The sequence below is a fragment of the Solenopsis invicta genome, chromosome 4 (genome assembly GCF_016802725.1).
Source record: "Solenopsis invicta isolate M01_SB chromosome 4, UNIL_Sinv_3.0, whole genome shotgun sequence".
Lineage (NCBI taxonomy): Eukaryota > Metazoa > Arthropoda > Insecta > Hymenoptera > Formicidae > Solenopsis > Solenopsis invicta.
Window position 1 is genome coordinate 1,603,388 of NC_052667.1, and position 16,828 is coordinate 1,620,215.

General features: G+C 40.4%; 1 protein-coding gene across 4 annotated transcripts in view; it reads left to right on the forward strand.

The window, feature by feature from the left end:
- The window catches only part of LOC105195749 (synaptogenesis protein syg-2), a 279,821-nt gene extending 266,921 nt beyond the window's left edge, over positions 1–12,900 (forward strand). For 2 of the 4 annotated variants that reach the window (XM_039448565.1, XM_026133676.2), the window contains 3 exons: positions 242–484; positions 3,066–3,232; positions 6,028–12,900. In XM_039448565.1, coding sequence (XP_039304499.1) covers positions 242–484; positions 3,066–3,232; positions 6,028–6,417 — 800 coding nt within the window. In that variant the 3' untranslated portion in view covers positions 6,418–12,900. The remainder of the gene's footprint in view (positions 1–241; positions 485–3,065; positions 3,233–6,027) is intronic. The other 2 variants (XR_005574637.1, XM_039448564.1) reach the window with 2 other exon arrangements.
- Positions 12,901–16,828: the final 3,928 nt, after the last annotated feature.

Genomic DNA, 16,828 nt, shown 5'->3' on the forward strand with positions numbered 1-16,828 from the left:
AAATAAAATATTTTTTTGGGACACGGAAGCGTCACGCGCAAATATACCAAGCATATTCGCATTAATTAGTAAACACACGATACTCCCACATTTGGCGCATCATCGCAACTTTATTTCGATTCTGCGGGGCATGGATGAATTTTCTCAGCGCTATCTTTAGCGCTTTTCTTCGATGTAACCGTAATTTTTCTATGTCCGCACGAGCGGAAAACTTTGTATCGACGTACTTGCACGAGAGTAGTGCGCGTTTTGTTCACAGGTACTCCGGTACCCTTCGAGTTCACCCCGTTACTTGGAAGTTTGATCGGCGTGGTCGCCGCACTCCTGCTCATCACCGTCGCCATCCTAGCGGCGCTGAAAATGAGGAGCGAGAGGCGAGCTCAAAGGCCGGGCGATTTACCTTTAAAGAAAGCTACCGCGCCGAGTTCGGAGGACCTTTACGATGCGGACGACAGAAACCCGGACGTTGTGCCAACCAACAAAGGTACGTTCCCCGAGACTGTCTTTGCACAAGAACGTGAATAATTAATTAAAAAAAATGAAATAAAATAAAAAATAAAAGGCGGACATGAAATGCTTTGTATATCCAAAAAATTACACGGCATTGAGTAAACGTATCACGCCTGTCAGTTTTATTACCCGAATTGTTTAATATTTGCGTCGTTTGATGCGCGCTTTACGCGGAAAATGCGTAAATGCATAAATAAAAAATTCGGCAGCATCCTGTGCGGAGCGGCACGGTTGCGAGAATTCAGACAATGTACGAAATTATTTGGCCGCGTAAATCGCGTGCAGTAACGCAATGGCTCGCTGTACACTACGATGAATAACGTGTAACACGTATCGCTGCGCGATACGTCGATCGACGCACACGCTCGATTCGCGTTTGCTCTGAAAATTTTTAACGTATACATCCCTGCACGTTTTACAACTGAAGACGAGGTGCAACGCGATGCGAATGCCCTCCTACCAGGGCGACGCCCTGCCTTTTGAATGGCAACGCGAAAACTTCCACTCGTACGGAACAAATTCCATATTTTTATCACAAGTTTTTGAAGGATTCGCGGATGACGTTCTTTCTCAGTTTAAAGCCAAAGAATCGCATGTAAATTTTTTACTGCGCAACTGACCGAGAAAAATGAGATACAATGACGTCGAGAGTAATTCTCGATTTCATGCTGTCGATAATAACAAAGTACTATAATCAAGTCCAAATTGCACGTGAATAATGTTTCAGTTCCCTCTCCCTTTTTCCTCTATCTTTAAAATTAGATAATACTAGACGCTTAATTACTCTCATCATATGAACAAGGTGGTGTCCGGTTACCCCACTTTTCTTTGCGTACGCTTTAGTGAATTTACTTTAGAAAAAGCGGGCTTCCAATTTGGATCGTAATTAAAAAAAATCAGCCACGCCGAAACGAGTTTCCTATTCGTTTAACTCCTTTGTTCCTTCTAGATCTGTTTGATCTATCTTTATTTTGATAAAACAATTTTGTATGTATTGCTTCTAATATAAATTTCTTGCAATTTTACAAGTTAGAAATTTTTTAATAAAATTTCTTATATCATAAAAATCAAAACTGATTCAATTCGATTGAGGTGATATTAAATATTATGTAAAAGTGCAGTTTTACTTGAACTGAATTCATAAAAAGAGAAAAATAAGAAAGGAAAGGATTAACGTTGCTATTCCGAGGGTTTGACATTCGAGACGACATGGAAATTTTATCGGTTACGTTGCCCGACTCTGGCTTTCAAATGTAATATCTGATTGACGGCAATCGAGAACACTTGACCAAGTGTACTCGAGACCGGAAATTCAGCGGATTCTATTGCGAACGCGCCGCAATTCGTTAACAGCATCGTACAACGCTATGCTATGCGTCATTACATCGCTCGCAGTATTACCGCAGTATTACAGCACTGGCGAACGCGGTTATGGTTGAGTGTACAGCTGGTAACCATAGAACTTAACCCCGGACTTGTTAATAAATTACCTAGCCGATTACGAGGGAGACTTGTTCACTGTACTCGCTTATGCGAATCCTTTATTTGCGACGTTCAAATAGTTGCTATCGCGCCGATGATCTTTGTTAAATTTGTTAAATATAACCATGAGGAAATTCTTCACAATCTTTTTAAAGTCAAGCCGTCATTTTTTTACACATATACACACATCTTTTTCAATTTTTTTTTTTTTTTTTTTTTTTTAATAACGAAATATCGACAGAAGTTTCTTTAAAGAAAAAAGACGCAAATTATTTCCTTTATAATTACCAGCAATTTTATTTTTATAGTCTGAAATATATCCAGAACGCTAATTTGTTGTCTAAACGAGATATGTAATGTTAAGTTAATGAAGAAAATTACTCTGAACACGATATTACTTAGTTAATTATTTAATCACGATCAAAACGGTATCTGGTTATGTACAAATTACTATTTAATTAACATATCGCATTAGTATACCGCTCCTCGATGAATTAAGCCAGGTATCGATACATTAGTAATACCTTGTAGTTATTAGTTTATTACGATAAAGTTCAGTATGTCATCATGATATGAATTAATGATTTAACTAGTTTAATAGCATAACGAACACGTTATATCGCGGTTTTCTTTTCAGTGATAAAGCAAACTGTGAATAATTTGCACAGCCATGGCGCTTTGTAACATCTAATTAATTCTTAATGAGATAAATTAATAAAATATTTTCAAACTAGCTCAATCTCTCAAATTAATTTATAACATGCAAGAAAATGTTTTATTTCTTGTCCTTATATAAACATATGTGTGTACGTGTGTGATTTATTTAAATATTACTTCAAGGAGAAACCGTTACATTCTGTCGTAGTAATATATGTCAAGAATTTATTTCTATTTTTGATAAAAGCTTCGTACAACTTTACCACGTTATTTGAAAAGTTCACGTTTACTTACAAATTCTAATCGATATGTCAAGATCCCTTTGAAAAGCAGACGTGAACTTTTCAACAAGACTATAATCGATAATATCTTACTGCGAAGCAAAGTGGAAATTTTTCATGTGCTTGGAATGAAAGATTCAGATTATCAGCTGACCGGCTCGACTTCGGGCACACCATTGGCAACGCAAAACACACCGGATGGTCTTCCACCGTCGTCCCTTCCGACCCAGCAAACGAATAATCACCTACAAGGACTTCCCGCCTATTCGCATAACGACTATAACAATTATCCAACATTGCCGGTGAGTACCGTACGTGTTGATGAAAGTTCTCTTTTTGATCAAATTTATTAATTTCCTTGACTTTATATCGGTAGACTAATTCCCGGCAGTACAATGCATAATGCGCTATAAATGTTTAATCAAAATTCAAAAAATTATTGGTTAACTATAAAAATGCATGTATAAATATTTTGTAACCGATGATGCCAAAAATAATTTAAAATAATAGATGCAATCAAACAGCAGCAGGCGCGAAAATAAAAGGTTTATTGTAATTTTATAAAAATGCATATGTAGAGATTTTTTGTAAATTGCGTTGATGTCAAACGAGGTTTAAATTTCAAAATTCAAAATGACAGATGCAATATGACGGGCATAAAAATGAAAATTTCATAAAAATCTCATAAAAATGCATATATCAAATTTTTACGGTCATTGATGTCAAATATGATTAAATTTTAAATTGACAAATCCAGTATGGTGAACATGAAAATGGAAAATGCCATTGAAATTTCATAAAAATGCATATGCTAAGATTTTTCAAATCACTGACCTTCTGCGCATACATAACTTTATTTTAAATTCAACTGTCTTGATATTAATATATTTCGATAAATAAGATAGATAATGTAGAAATTGAATGGCGTATTATAATCGTACGAAACGCTTTGGTGAATAATCGCCAAATGCGAAATCCAATTCTCTAACAAACTCTAACAATTTCTTTCAAAATCTGTGTTAAATTATACTTTGTTGTCCCGCTCATTATGTATCGTATAGTTGCTATAGCCACTACGTGTAAATGGACGGTCTGATTTCATGAGAGGGAAATGAATATAATACGACCCGCTCGCAGCGAGGAGAGAGAAAGACTTTAAACAATTAAAGTCGATAGTTTAAATCACGAAAATTTCGTTAGTCAAGCGAGCGTAGGACGTTTTAATAAAGTTAATAGGTTCATCCAATGAGATGGGAAGCTGAGAAAGTGAAGTGCAAAGAAATGAAAGAAGCGAAGCAGTTCGCCGAATCGCGCCGTTGTCGTACCAGCGCGTCGTTTCCGTTTTCCTTCGAGCTTCGCGAAAAGCTTTGGCCAACGTTTTCAAGGAAGTCCTCCAGCGGTGTAGTTTGAAATAACAGTATCCATCCGGGAGAGGATGGCGCTGTGTAAAGTTTCAACCGGAAAGCAACGCTTCCAGCAGTTCGAAACTAGAAAATTGTACTGTCCACGTCTCTCCTCTCTCGATTTTGGGAACCATTCTGAGGTCAGAGAAATTCTAACGCTACAAATTACAGATCTTTTCAAATAAATTTATCTTGCGCATCGTAATTGTTAACCGGCGAGTTATAAACGCGAAAACAAAAATTAAAATTTTTAACTCGCAATAACGGACAATCAGAGTCAAAATACGCCGCGCCAACCCTCTCGTTACGTTCGCATGGACTTGCTTTCAAATTTTCTCCGATCTTCTCTTCAGTCCCTTTCGTCACGATTCGCTGAAACTTCATCCTCAATTTCACACCAAATTAATTGCTAATTACCGCGGGGATCTAAAGTTCTGTTAGTAAAACCTCGGCAGGAACAAAACTCCAGAGTGGAAAACTTTGATTATCGCTAAGGATTTTCGTATTCCGTTTCCCTTCGGTTAATTGTTGCTTTTTCTTTAAATACCAATTGTTCAAATCCTTTCACTGAATTTGAAGCGTTTTCAGAATTGGCGGTATGGGTGATTATCAGCGTTGAATTCTTCGTAACCTTAAGCACTCGTAGAAAATTGTTAGAGTTTGCTAAGTCTCTCGATAAAATATGAATCTCCACAGAAAATGTAGAAAGAAAATCTCCGATGTTAATAAGATGCGGTACAAGGATCAGCTTGGGCTTTGAAAATTTATGGAACTCGCCAATTTTTTTTTTTTCTTTTATATACGATAAAATCCAACGAGCTCGCTCGCGCTTCTGTGAACAACTTCGTCCACGTCGCCACCTTTTCCCCTATGTTCCATCGCAAAGAAACATTTCCCGCGCTGTTTTGCGTCCAATTTATAGGAAATGGCGCCGGGCACTCGAGGGGTTGCCGTCCTAAACAGTCGAAGGAACTCTCGCCGTCAAAAGTTTCCGTAATACGAGCCAACTAGCCCAGGCGGTCTCTCAGGAATATTCAGGAGTGAAAATTTCGAAAGTTAGACCCGTCCCGTATTATCTAAGTCCAGGGAAAATGCGACGCGGAAACTCTCCCAGTTTCTTAGGAATGCTTTGGCCCTATCGCCAAAGTTGGGCCGCGTCCCACGGACAGGGGATTATTTAAATGTCCGGTCGTACGCGTCGCAGTATAATGGTTGCATTTACTTTGGCGGATTACGCCCCGCGCACACATCTATAAACCAACACTAATGTATTGAAATTGGTTTAATCTCCTGTTACCCACGTGTCATTAGACATCCAAGCGGACTTGTTGCATAATACGCGGCAGATTCGATCGATGGAAACAATACACGTACTTAATCCCTAATCGGATTCAAGGCTCATGTAGAACCCGGCGATTATTGTATGTTTCAATGAAGTTCTCATTCAATAGGGGTTAGCGGAAAAGTATCCTTCTGTTCGCTATCGCGTTAGCATATTCATATCTGCAGCAGTGTACATGTACCTAGTCATGTTGCCGTCAACGTATTAGCCTTCCCGTCGCCATTTAGCCAGATGACCGCTGTAAACGAATCCCTTTTCGTTAAAAAAAAGGCTAGAAAAATTTTCTTTGCGGCAACACTCCCTTTCATTCACCGTTCTTTGTCTGTAGCGCGTCCTAATCCTTCTCTTTCAGCTATCCGGGGAGGTGACGTATGCCGAGTTGTGCCTAGCGAGACCCACCACCCTGTCGACTCTGGCGACCGATGCCAAACTGGCTAGTCTCGGCGGCGGAGTTGGCGGTCTGGGTGGTCTTCCGGGTTACGGCAGCGGTCTCGGGGTGATCGTGGGCGGTAAGCCGTACGCGAAGGAAGCCACAGTCTACGCCTGCATCGACCACAACGCCAGGCCACCCAAACTGGACGTCTCCAATGCGCCGTCATGCGCGACCACCCCAATAACGACGGCGAACGTGCTCCAGGATTCCACAGTCGCCACCGTCATGAGTGGCAAGCAGCATCATCCGGCGAGAGAGGTCGTCACCGTCCGCACGCCCCTGATCTCGACCCAGGAGAGCTGCGTATAGGGACGCGATTCCGACGCGCTCAACGTCAACGAGTACTACGTCTGATATGGCCGCCGGCTCGTGGCGATCGTGCGCGTCTTCACGGTGCGCGACCTTTCGATTCTTGGACTTGCGGTGCTTTCCCCGGTAACGTCCTCGAATTCTCGGGAAAAGGTATACCTAATGTGAATTATGAGTTTCGTTCGGACGCGAGGCAATCGCACGTCGAGCGACGTGATCGTTCGCTTTCAGGCGCTTTCGGACTTTCGCCCGACGACGACCGACAGTGCTCTCGTGTCCTGAAATGGACAAACTTCTGATCGTGACTGACGACGCCGTACAACGAGGAAAACTATCGGACGGCTACGCTTCGGTAAGACTCACGTTAATGTACCAAGGATAGTATAACGAAAGAGCTAGATGTCTTTGTATGCACGGTTTGCAATCCTATCGAGGTAGCCGATGATACCAATATTCAGGACTGACCAAATAATCTTGAAGAATACATATCGAAAGATTTCAATAACGTACAGCAACTAAAATCCTTCGTTTTCACATTCCATTGTGTTCCGAGTTCATATACGGCAAAATATATCATGTGATGTAAAAATCTAGAAAAGAAATATATCAACTTTATCACTGCCCAATTTTCAGAGATTCTATTTATCTTTGGCAAGATTTCAAAGTATGCAGAAGAGTTATATTAATAAAATTTCATAAAATTTTGACGAACCAAAAGTGTAATTAAAACGATTCTAGATTTCAGGAAAAAAAACATTCCAGATTTATAATATAATTTATATCGTAATAAAAAATGCCAAAGATACCTATATTAAGATTAACGTGTTCTTAATCGAAAACGTAATACAATTACAAAGTCAAATTTTTATCATGGAAGAACATCACTATAGGTGATGAGATCATTTTGATTCTAAAAATATTGGCATCTAAAAATCTACGAATATTTCTCCAAGACCCCCCGCTCCCATCGATTCACTGAATGGCCGATGGAACGAAAAGAAACATGTCCAAAAAAACTTAGATTTTCGCGTACCGCGGATGTTCGTGCCGCGGGAGGAAAAATCGATGTATCTATGTCTCGCAACGGCGAATGTAGATTTTCTATTCCCAAGAGTATACTTTGTATTACAAAGTAGGTATGGGGATAAAGGAGATCGTCGCGTTGAGTGTATTTTCGTAGAATGGCGCGTCTTTATCGACGATATGCTCTCTCTTTCTCTTCCTTTTTTCTCAGAGTGTCGTATCGTGTCGATTACGGCGCGCCAAGTGCAACGGTAAATTTTGGAGAACGGAAGAAGATCCGCGTCGCGAGAGAAAGATCGACTTATTTCCGCGAAAATCCGCAAAATATTTCCGCGCTGGCAGCCGCGACGCGAAACAAGTGCACTGTATAAAGCACAGCAGTTACAAAAATCCGACGTGAAGATTTTCTCAATGTCGGACATGTGCTCATCCTTTTGCTACGTTACCATTTGATTTTATTCTCCGTCTTGAAAAATATAATTTTACGGACAATTCAAAAATACAATTTCCGGGTTTATTTTTTATCATAACGAAACTGTCATAAATAAACGTATGTTCGACCAAACAAATTTTTCTCCGGTATTAGCTTATTTATCAAGAAAATAAAAATTTAATAACTAGCCATATGCTGCTGTTCGATCGATCGAATAATTTTCGCAAAAACATCTAAAAAATTAACTATTATTCGTACAATGTGGTGTGTAATATTTAAAAAATTTCAGCATATTATATAAAAACTGACTTTATTATCGGAAAGCGTATAGACATTTATTCTGAATTATTTACAGTATGCCCTACGAAAATTTTTAAGGTAAGAATAAAATTGCTAACTATAAAATAAGCGGAACTATCGATCTTCTCTTTCGTGGCTCGAGTCCGTTCTTTACCTTTCCATCGTTACAACTTTCTAGTCTATTTGCATGACGCGTGTGAACGGAATAATATTCGCACGGAAATTTTAGCGGAAGTCGAATTTTCACAATAATGCGACACAGGAGTTTCTTCCAAGATGACCTGACATACTCGTATGCGTGCAGCACTGTAAATAGCAACTTTTCCTCGAGGAGACGAAGGCACGGAGTAAATTTAGACTATAATTATCGAAATTACCGTGTGCATGGGTAATGAGCCTGCTGCGCTCCGAAAATATGTATATTAATTCTAATTAAACAGACGTACCTTGTACATTGCGCATCAATAGCGACGAGCATCTATGCATTATCCGTAATTACGTTTCGTTCGATCGGAGGATATTTTGCGCCGGGATCGAAGACAATAACGTTGCGGAACTGTTAAATTGAAAGTGGCTCGCCAACGGTAAATTATATCGTGCTATATATATTCTACGAAACTTAATTGGAGTTTGAGCTTTATTGAAATATCTCAGTCCGGAATAATGCTTTATTTTTTAATCGGCTATCGGTTTTTTTATGTTCCTGGCAAGACAATCGTGCTTGTAATCGTTCATATTGAAACTATTCCGACTATCCAAATTTGCAATGCGAGCAGAATATTTGAATTCTACGATGAAAATCGTTAAGAAGAAGCGCTTGAGAATAGACTTGAGGAATAGAATTGAAAATAATTTTCCGTTCATGTCGCAAATGTCACGTCTAATTTATCAAGTCGCAACGTAATAAACGCGATAATCGTTTTAACTGTCGATTTTTATATTTGCTTCCCATTGATCCCTTTAACAGACTGACGTAACGTGCGACGAAATCTCATGGACAAATGTGTGTCCTAGGACTGCCAAACGCGCACAATCCAACTGCCATGTGTCGCACTCATTTTCATTCAGTTCGCCTTCGAGACGATGAAGAGCGATTATAGAGAGTATTTTTCGCGCGTCGCCGTACGTTGTGCATCGTACAAATGTACACGTATGTACATCTTAGAGATATATATAAATATATATAGGTCCTCGTCGCATTTACGCAGCGGAGACAACGTGTAAATACTCTGTACATAGGAACATCGAGACAAGAGAGAGACTTTATTTGCGAGATGCCCGAGGTTAAACCCCTACTTGTCTGAGGGACGACAGAACAGGCACGAAGGATCGTTATCGACGAATTCGTTAACGACATTACGAGGTACGTTCGCAGGGAAATCGTTTTTTGGTAGCGCACGAGAAAAGAAACGAATAACGACCCCGGCTCGCAAGCCCTCTCTCCTTTTTGAGTAGACATTTTCCAACTTTGTGATTATTGTACGGCATGAATTATTATTCAGTTTCTTACTTTATCCGAGTGCGTCTCTACCTCCAGCATTTCATCGTTCTTTCTCGTGGCTAATTATTATTAACGTATGACGTTATTGACCGTTATTGGCCATCGTCATCGTCTTCGTCGGTCGACGGACACGAAGAGAGTCGACGTGACGAGCGTTCCTTCGTGTACATCCCTTTGTAATTTGTAAGATATATGCTCCGATGTACAGCGCCGAGATATTTTTTCAGAGTGTGCGTAATACAATACCTCCGCGTATATCGTGAAGTTTCGGGCGTTCAATTAAGCGAGGCCCAATTTCGAGAGAGGGTGAAACTGTGTATAATTAAACGATTGGATTGCGATTAATGGTCAGACAAGGAAATAAAGATATATGTATATGTACATGTGTGCGCGTGTATATGCCTGCGTGCGTATGGTGCCTGTGTCGCGTGAGCGCAAACACGCGAATCTCTCACCGCGTGTACGTACGTGACTGTGGTAGCGATCTGCGATCGGGGATTAAGAATAATTAAAAGAGATATATATGTGTATGTGTGTGTGTGTGTGTGTGTGTGTGGATATGCGCTTACTGTTGTTTCATGATTTTCTCATAACTTATTGCTGTTAGAAAGAGAAAACAACTTACGTTGATTCTTCCATCATTTTCAACTTACGGGAGAGTATCTTCACTAACGCAGACAGGCACTGCGAGTCCCGAGTTACATTCGAGCTACTGTTAGATAACTCAAACTCGCGCTTTTCTTTCCATTGTAGTTAGAATGTCGCAGTTATTTACGTCGCGATAAAGAATTTTCAAGAATTCACGGAAGGGTTGAGATGAGAACGTGCTCTCTCTCTTTCTCTCTTTTTTTTCTTTTCCTTTTTTACATCCGGCGCTCGAACGAGATCGAAGTGGACAAAGAAAAGAGAATTATATCTCGAGTGCTCCAATTGAATCTCTGTAAGATCGATTTTTCTCTCGGTGCAAAAAATATCGAATTGTACTGTTTAAACTGCTGTTCTCTTTTATATCTTGTTCTTGTTTTATATCTTGTACCGAAGAGATAACGCATAATCTTCTACTTCCGCCTGCAGCAATAGTATTTTTTTTTTAGTTACAATTTTTTCGTAGGAAGAAAATCTTGCACAATTGTAACTAAACAATGTGAACCCTTCCTCGAATTTACAACTCGAAAGTCTTTCTACATAATAGTTTCCGACGAGATCCGTAATCATTCTTACGCTCAGTCGCTTTAAATATTATATTTAAGTATTTGTGCACACGTTTGATCGCAATAACGCCTGATAGTCTAGCCTGATAAAATTATAACTTATCACTCGTATCACGTACGATGCATACAATAGCTGCAGTGCAGTAGCTGCAGTGGATCACCCGGTACGTACACCGGTGTGTCTGTACACATGTACAAAAGTTCGATTGGCGAAGTCCTTCCGGTTTCGCAGGTATTTTAAGCACGCGCTCCGTTAACGATCGCGCACGCTTCTCCTCGCGCGCCTCCTCCCTAAATTCTCGCTTCTCGCTTGCTGCAATACATTCCACGTTTCCTGTCAAATACCGCGGGCGCGTGTGAATGCGGCTGGTTCCGCCGCCGCGAAAATTTTGACGGTAATAAAGAAGCGATGGCCACATACACGTCGCGTTTCACGACGCGACCCAATTTCACGTTCGCGCGGGGAACGAACGCGCGTAATGACCAATTACAGGTTGATACATGTCAAGGCGATTTTGTGCTTCCGACTAGTTTGATGTTTAAGTAGTTTCGAGTGCGCTAAATTTCCCTTCCTAACATTAACACACTTTCAATTATTTTTCAACAGACTGAAATGTTATCGCGATGACGTGATATCGTTGTATAAGTAATTCTATAAAATAAATAAAAATAACTAAATAATTTAATAATAGCAAAAATTTTTTTATATAAATGTTTTCGCAAATTTATCGCGACGAATTATTACAATTATACTCTGTCCTTGTTCCAAACTAAAATTGCTCTTTTCAATCAACGGCGTAATTGAAAAAGGAGGCAAATAAGAATTGCCCGTTAAATCAGCAGGTTCGAACAGGCTCGTTCGTTTCACTATACAGCCTTCAGTTGCACTTTGTACGGGGGCTGCATTGCGGCGTGCATGCACCCGCGAGAGAGAGGGACCCCTTGAAGCTAAATAGCGACCTGCCCAGTATGCCGCGTTTCGTCAGTTTCAAAAGAAGCCCCTACACGAAAATCTGCATCGGCTTATCAAAATCTGAAAGTCAATTCCAAAGCCCGACGCCTCCATGACTGAAGTCCGCGGCACGAGTCTATTAGCTTGTACCGGAAGCACCAAAAGCTCTAAAAAGCATCAAAAGTCACTTCTGTAACGGAATATTCATCGACGCTTACGTACCACTGCCACGATAACCGCCGCACAATTCGCCGACGTCTCGGCATCCGTAGTCCATCCCCGCAGCATAGATACTGCATTCGGGTTCTTTTGAATATCTATCGGATATCGAAGTGTACCGCAATGTTCGAATTTTGGAATACGGAATGAACATTATTTGCCCATTACGTCGCGCGATGGAAAATTGCCTTCGGACTTCCGAGCACATTCGAGGTTCACTCTCGTTTCTCGTCCGTTCGTCCCGGATATTAATCGCAAAAAAATTTGTAGCGCTCTGTTTGCATTTTATTTACATTATTGCAATTTTAATTATCGTCATAATTACCGACGAGTTGAAAAGTGTGAGAAAAGCATCGATCAAGTGCGAAAAATCACGGGTTAAAATACTAAACGGTGCTCTTGCAAGCACGAAATTCGAAACACTTTTTATTGGATATAATGTTTAACGCTTGACCGGTGTTTGATTTCCGCTCTTCGATTGACGCAGTTTTATTTGATGCAAAATTGTGAATAACGAGACTAGTGACAAAGAGCCTGGCGAATCGTGTCTATGTTGAATTGTACATAATCTTTTGGATGAGTAAACGTGTGCGTGTTTGTTTGTACATTCTTCTGCGGTTTGCGTGCGTATGTGTGTGTGTGTGTGATGCGTGTGTGCGAGTACAAATGTTTCATGAAATTTCATCTGGCGAGCCTGACGAGAGAAACGCAAGCGTGTCAAAAATTGAAATTGCGACGACCATACTACGTGTATCTACAATATAATTATAGATCTCTCTCTATAAATATATACACACCTCAACGTAATCAGAATAAACGTGTTGATATAAAAACCGACGAGAGACCGAAGAATTGCTGTCGATCCTTGGGTGACTTTAAACGACTCGAGAGTGTTGTCTGGTTTTTTTTTTTTAATATTCGCGTGATAGTAATTATGACAAAATGTCTTTCTGCCTCCTCTCTTCCTTTCCATTTTCCGTAATTTAATTTTCGCAGTCCTTTAAAGTCAACCAACGTTCGCTAGAAAATTAATTTTTTTACGACCCTTATATACCCCTGTGAAAATACACGTCTTTAACGTCCGTCATAATCTGGTCTTGCAGGTAAGTACAACTTCGACATTATTCATCATTAACACTGCTTATCCTTGTAACGAGCTTTTCGATTCTTTCTCGGTTATAAAGAGACGTCTCCTCTGTACGGGAAATAATAGAATTTCACCGTCCAAGCCAATTACATAACGCACGCAGTGTATATACATCTGCGTTAGATATTCCGTGGATATATTAAAAAAGAGTGGCATAATAAAGCAGGCAAAATTAATACTGTGTATTACACTACGGCAAAATTAGAAACGGTGCCGCCGCGCCGCGCCGCGCCGCGCCGTAACGAACACTTTGTCGCGTTTCCTCCTATTAATTACGCGGAGCTCGAAGCACGGAGAGCCAGAGACGCCGAGTTTCATTATTTCATTTATCATGCACACCTATATGCGCGCACGCGGTAATGCGCGCGACTCCCGGGAAGGCAGGATTACGAGGATGGCGAGGTGAGAATTCGCAGAGGTTCCTCCGACCCCCGAAAGAGGTTCCACCCTCCTCGTATATATATCGGTCGGAACGACCTTCACGTTCCTTCCCCTCTTTTCCGCCAATCCGAATTCCCCGACACGTGCACCGTGCGCGTCCCACGAGCCCTCCGTAGATAACATAAATCCTGGATCGTTCCGACAAGCATCTCCGTGCCAGTCTCTCGTCTCTCTCACCAATTGTCTGCCATGCCGGTCGTTCTCGCGAAATGGCGTTTACGTCGGGTGGAGACGCGAGATTGCGAGCGAGTAATTAAAAAATCGTCGAGAAAACCTCCACTTTTTCTCTTTTTTTTCTCCCCCTCCTCTTCTCTTTCTCTCTCTCTCTCTCTCCCTCTCGCAGTGCAGCCACTCTATCAGGGAAGAAGGAGGTAACGGAAGGTACGCCATTTCACCCCTCTGCCCCCTGCCGTCCTACCGCAGCTTTATTGCTTCTGGGATTTACAGAGAGCAATGGTAGATAGCAGCGTTTGATTATCTCGGTTTCGTTGACTGCTCGCCGACCGAGATTCATATTTCACTGTTCCGTGGTGCCGGCCATCGCCGACGGCGCGCTAAAATTCAACCGGCGCGGCGGCGTAAAGGTGGCTTCAACGCCACGATCTCACCTGAGTTTCCTTCCCTACAGATTTAAAACACGGATATGCGCCTCATGTGATTTCCGCTCGAGTAATCCATCCCGGAGAGGCTCTCGTGCCGCTTATCGTCGATATCACGGATGTATATTACATCTACGAGCGCTACTTACGTTCGTTAAGACAAATTATTTTATCCTCGGAAGAGATACACTCGAGATCATTGAGGAGCTGTGCGGCTGGATTTTCAGCCGCTCCTCGAGCGATAGTTCCAACAGAATCAGAACTCTGCTATCGTTTCGCGATTTAAAAACACCCCCGAGTAAATTCCACTTGATAGCTATTGCCCTAACTCGGCAATCCCGACTCGGCAGTTATTAAGATTACGCGTTCTGGCACGAAGAAGGCTTTAGTCGAGTAGGAGGGTAATAAGGGCACTGACGCGGCAAGTCGACGAAGTCAAGCGTCTCGCTACGGAGATTCGAGCTCCGCGGTTATTACCGAAAACTTATTAAGTACACGCCGGATTTCTTTACTTTCCGCAACGACAACGCGATGAGGTATTAAGTTACCTCCGGCTCTGTGAAATAGTTATTCCGAGAGCTCGACTTCTACCTGTAATTTCCATTTTTTTTTTCGTTCCACATGATCAAAAAATTTCTTACATCTGGCGTTTTTTTTTTTTCATAACTCTTTTTTACCGTGTACAGTCGCTCGCTTAGTGATAGAACTATCGGGTCGTTGACCGAGCGATATATATATCGAAAATGGACGTGAATCTTTCGATCCAAACGCAAACCTTTTTTTTCACCAGCGAGTATAAAAATTAAGCGTCAAAGGATTTTAAATACAGGCGGCCTGTCCGACAGTTTGTTCGTGCGCACAACGTAATTGCATCCGAAGTATAAGCGCAGTTACGCGCTAAATAAATAATGACACTTTTTAATTAATCTTGAAGTGCGGCGCACCCCGGGGGAGACCGAAAAAAAAATACAGGACGCGTTTCATTATTCAATTTGAACAGCAGTTCACACTGAGAGAGCTGGCGGAGTTCTGCCAATTCGGCGTGAGAGAATCGCGTTACGCGAATTTGCAATTTATTTTGTTAAAATAACAAATTGAGTTGCTAGATGACGCACACTCTTGATACACCTATATGCGGCCGGCATACGCGACAATTCTACAAATCGGTAACTATCATATCGATGTCGTTTTATTCACTTAATCGGCAAACATATTTATTTCACAGAAAATGAATTGTAGCTCAAAAAAGTATTTAATATTTTATAGCAATATACATTTCAAGTGTACTTAAATTTCCCCTAGCGCTTCTCTTTGTTGGACGTGCTCAAAAACGTTCGCGTGGGGAATACGTGTAAGATACAAAGCAGCGATAAAACATTTTATATCCGTGAATAATTTGTCATGTGCGTATTTGATAAATTGCAAATGGATTACATTATTGTTTGTTAGATTTATTGGATTTTTATTCATAGATAACAATATAGGACAACAAAGAATCTCTCTAATAAAACCGATGCGAAATGATTGCATTCATTGACCGTTTGCATTTTATCACAATTATATGAAATGAGAGATACGATTATCAAAGAACAACGTAGCACGGTTATTGTGTTCATTTTAATAAATAACATTTAATACGTACACAAATGTACGTATTGCTGAAATTTGAAATAAATGAAGAGAAAGATAATCGCTTATCTAGTTCAGCAGCATTCGCGGCTCTATAACATCTTTATCCCTTATTTGTCTCATTCCAGCGCATTTATAATCGCTCAAGTGAATTTCGCGAAGCTTCGCGCAGCACAAACCGGCCACGGTGCAAAAACCCCAACGATGCTCCGGAGTTAATTAATATGCCAAGATAAAATACGCACAAGTCATGAGCCAGTTGCACGTACGTGCCGTGTCGGCAAAGTGCCGATAATTCGTGTGGGGAAGTGGTGGAAAGAGCACTCACTCGAGATGAAATATGTCGCTATCGTATCGAGGACGCTCCAAATTATGCAAGTAGCCTTTAAATTCCGCGGCTCGCGTGGAACTCGCCAAATAAGGCTGCAAACGTAAGCTTGAGCAGACGAGCAGAAAGCGATGCTTTTCTCAATTTTTCAAAATGTTCTCCATTTTGAACAATTAACGCAAATAGATATATCGATGTATGCAGTTATTCGTATATAGTTATATCATAGAATTATTTTTCCAGAAGCATATTTTGCATAAAAAAAATTTTATTTACACAATTGCTAGTATCATATTTCTACATTTAATTAAAAATAATCTAATTAAAGTTATCAAAACTTATATAAGAAGTTTAAATTAAAAATATTTATACTAAATAACGGTTATTTAAAGTGAACATGAAAACACGGCACAGTCTTCAGAAACAGTAGTTTTTTCGTATATTATATTATATTATAATAAAATTGTGTATGTTGAAACAATATAAAAAATACTTATAAAACGCATTATAATTGCCACTTTATAGTCAAAATGGAAAATTTATAAAAAAAAAGTATGTATTTTTACGCTTTACAAATTACACTTTTGTGCAAACTGCGAAGAATTTTTTATGTTTTTAATAATTTAAG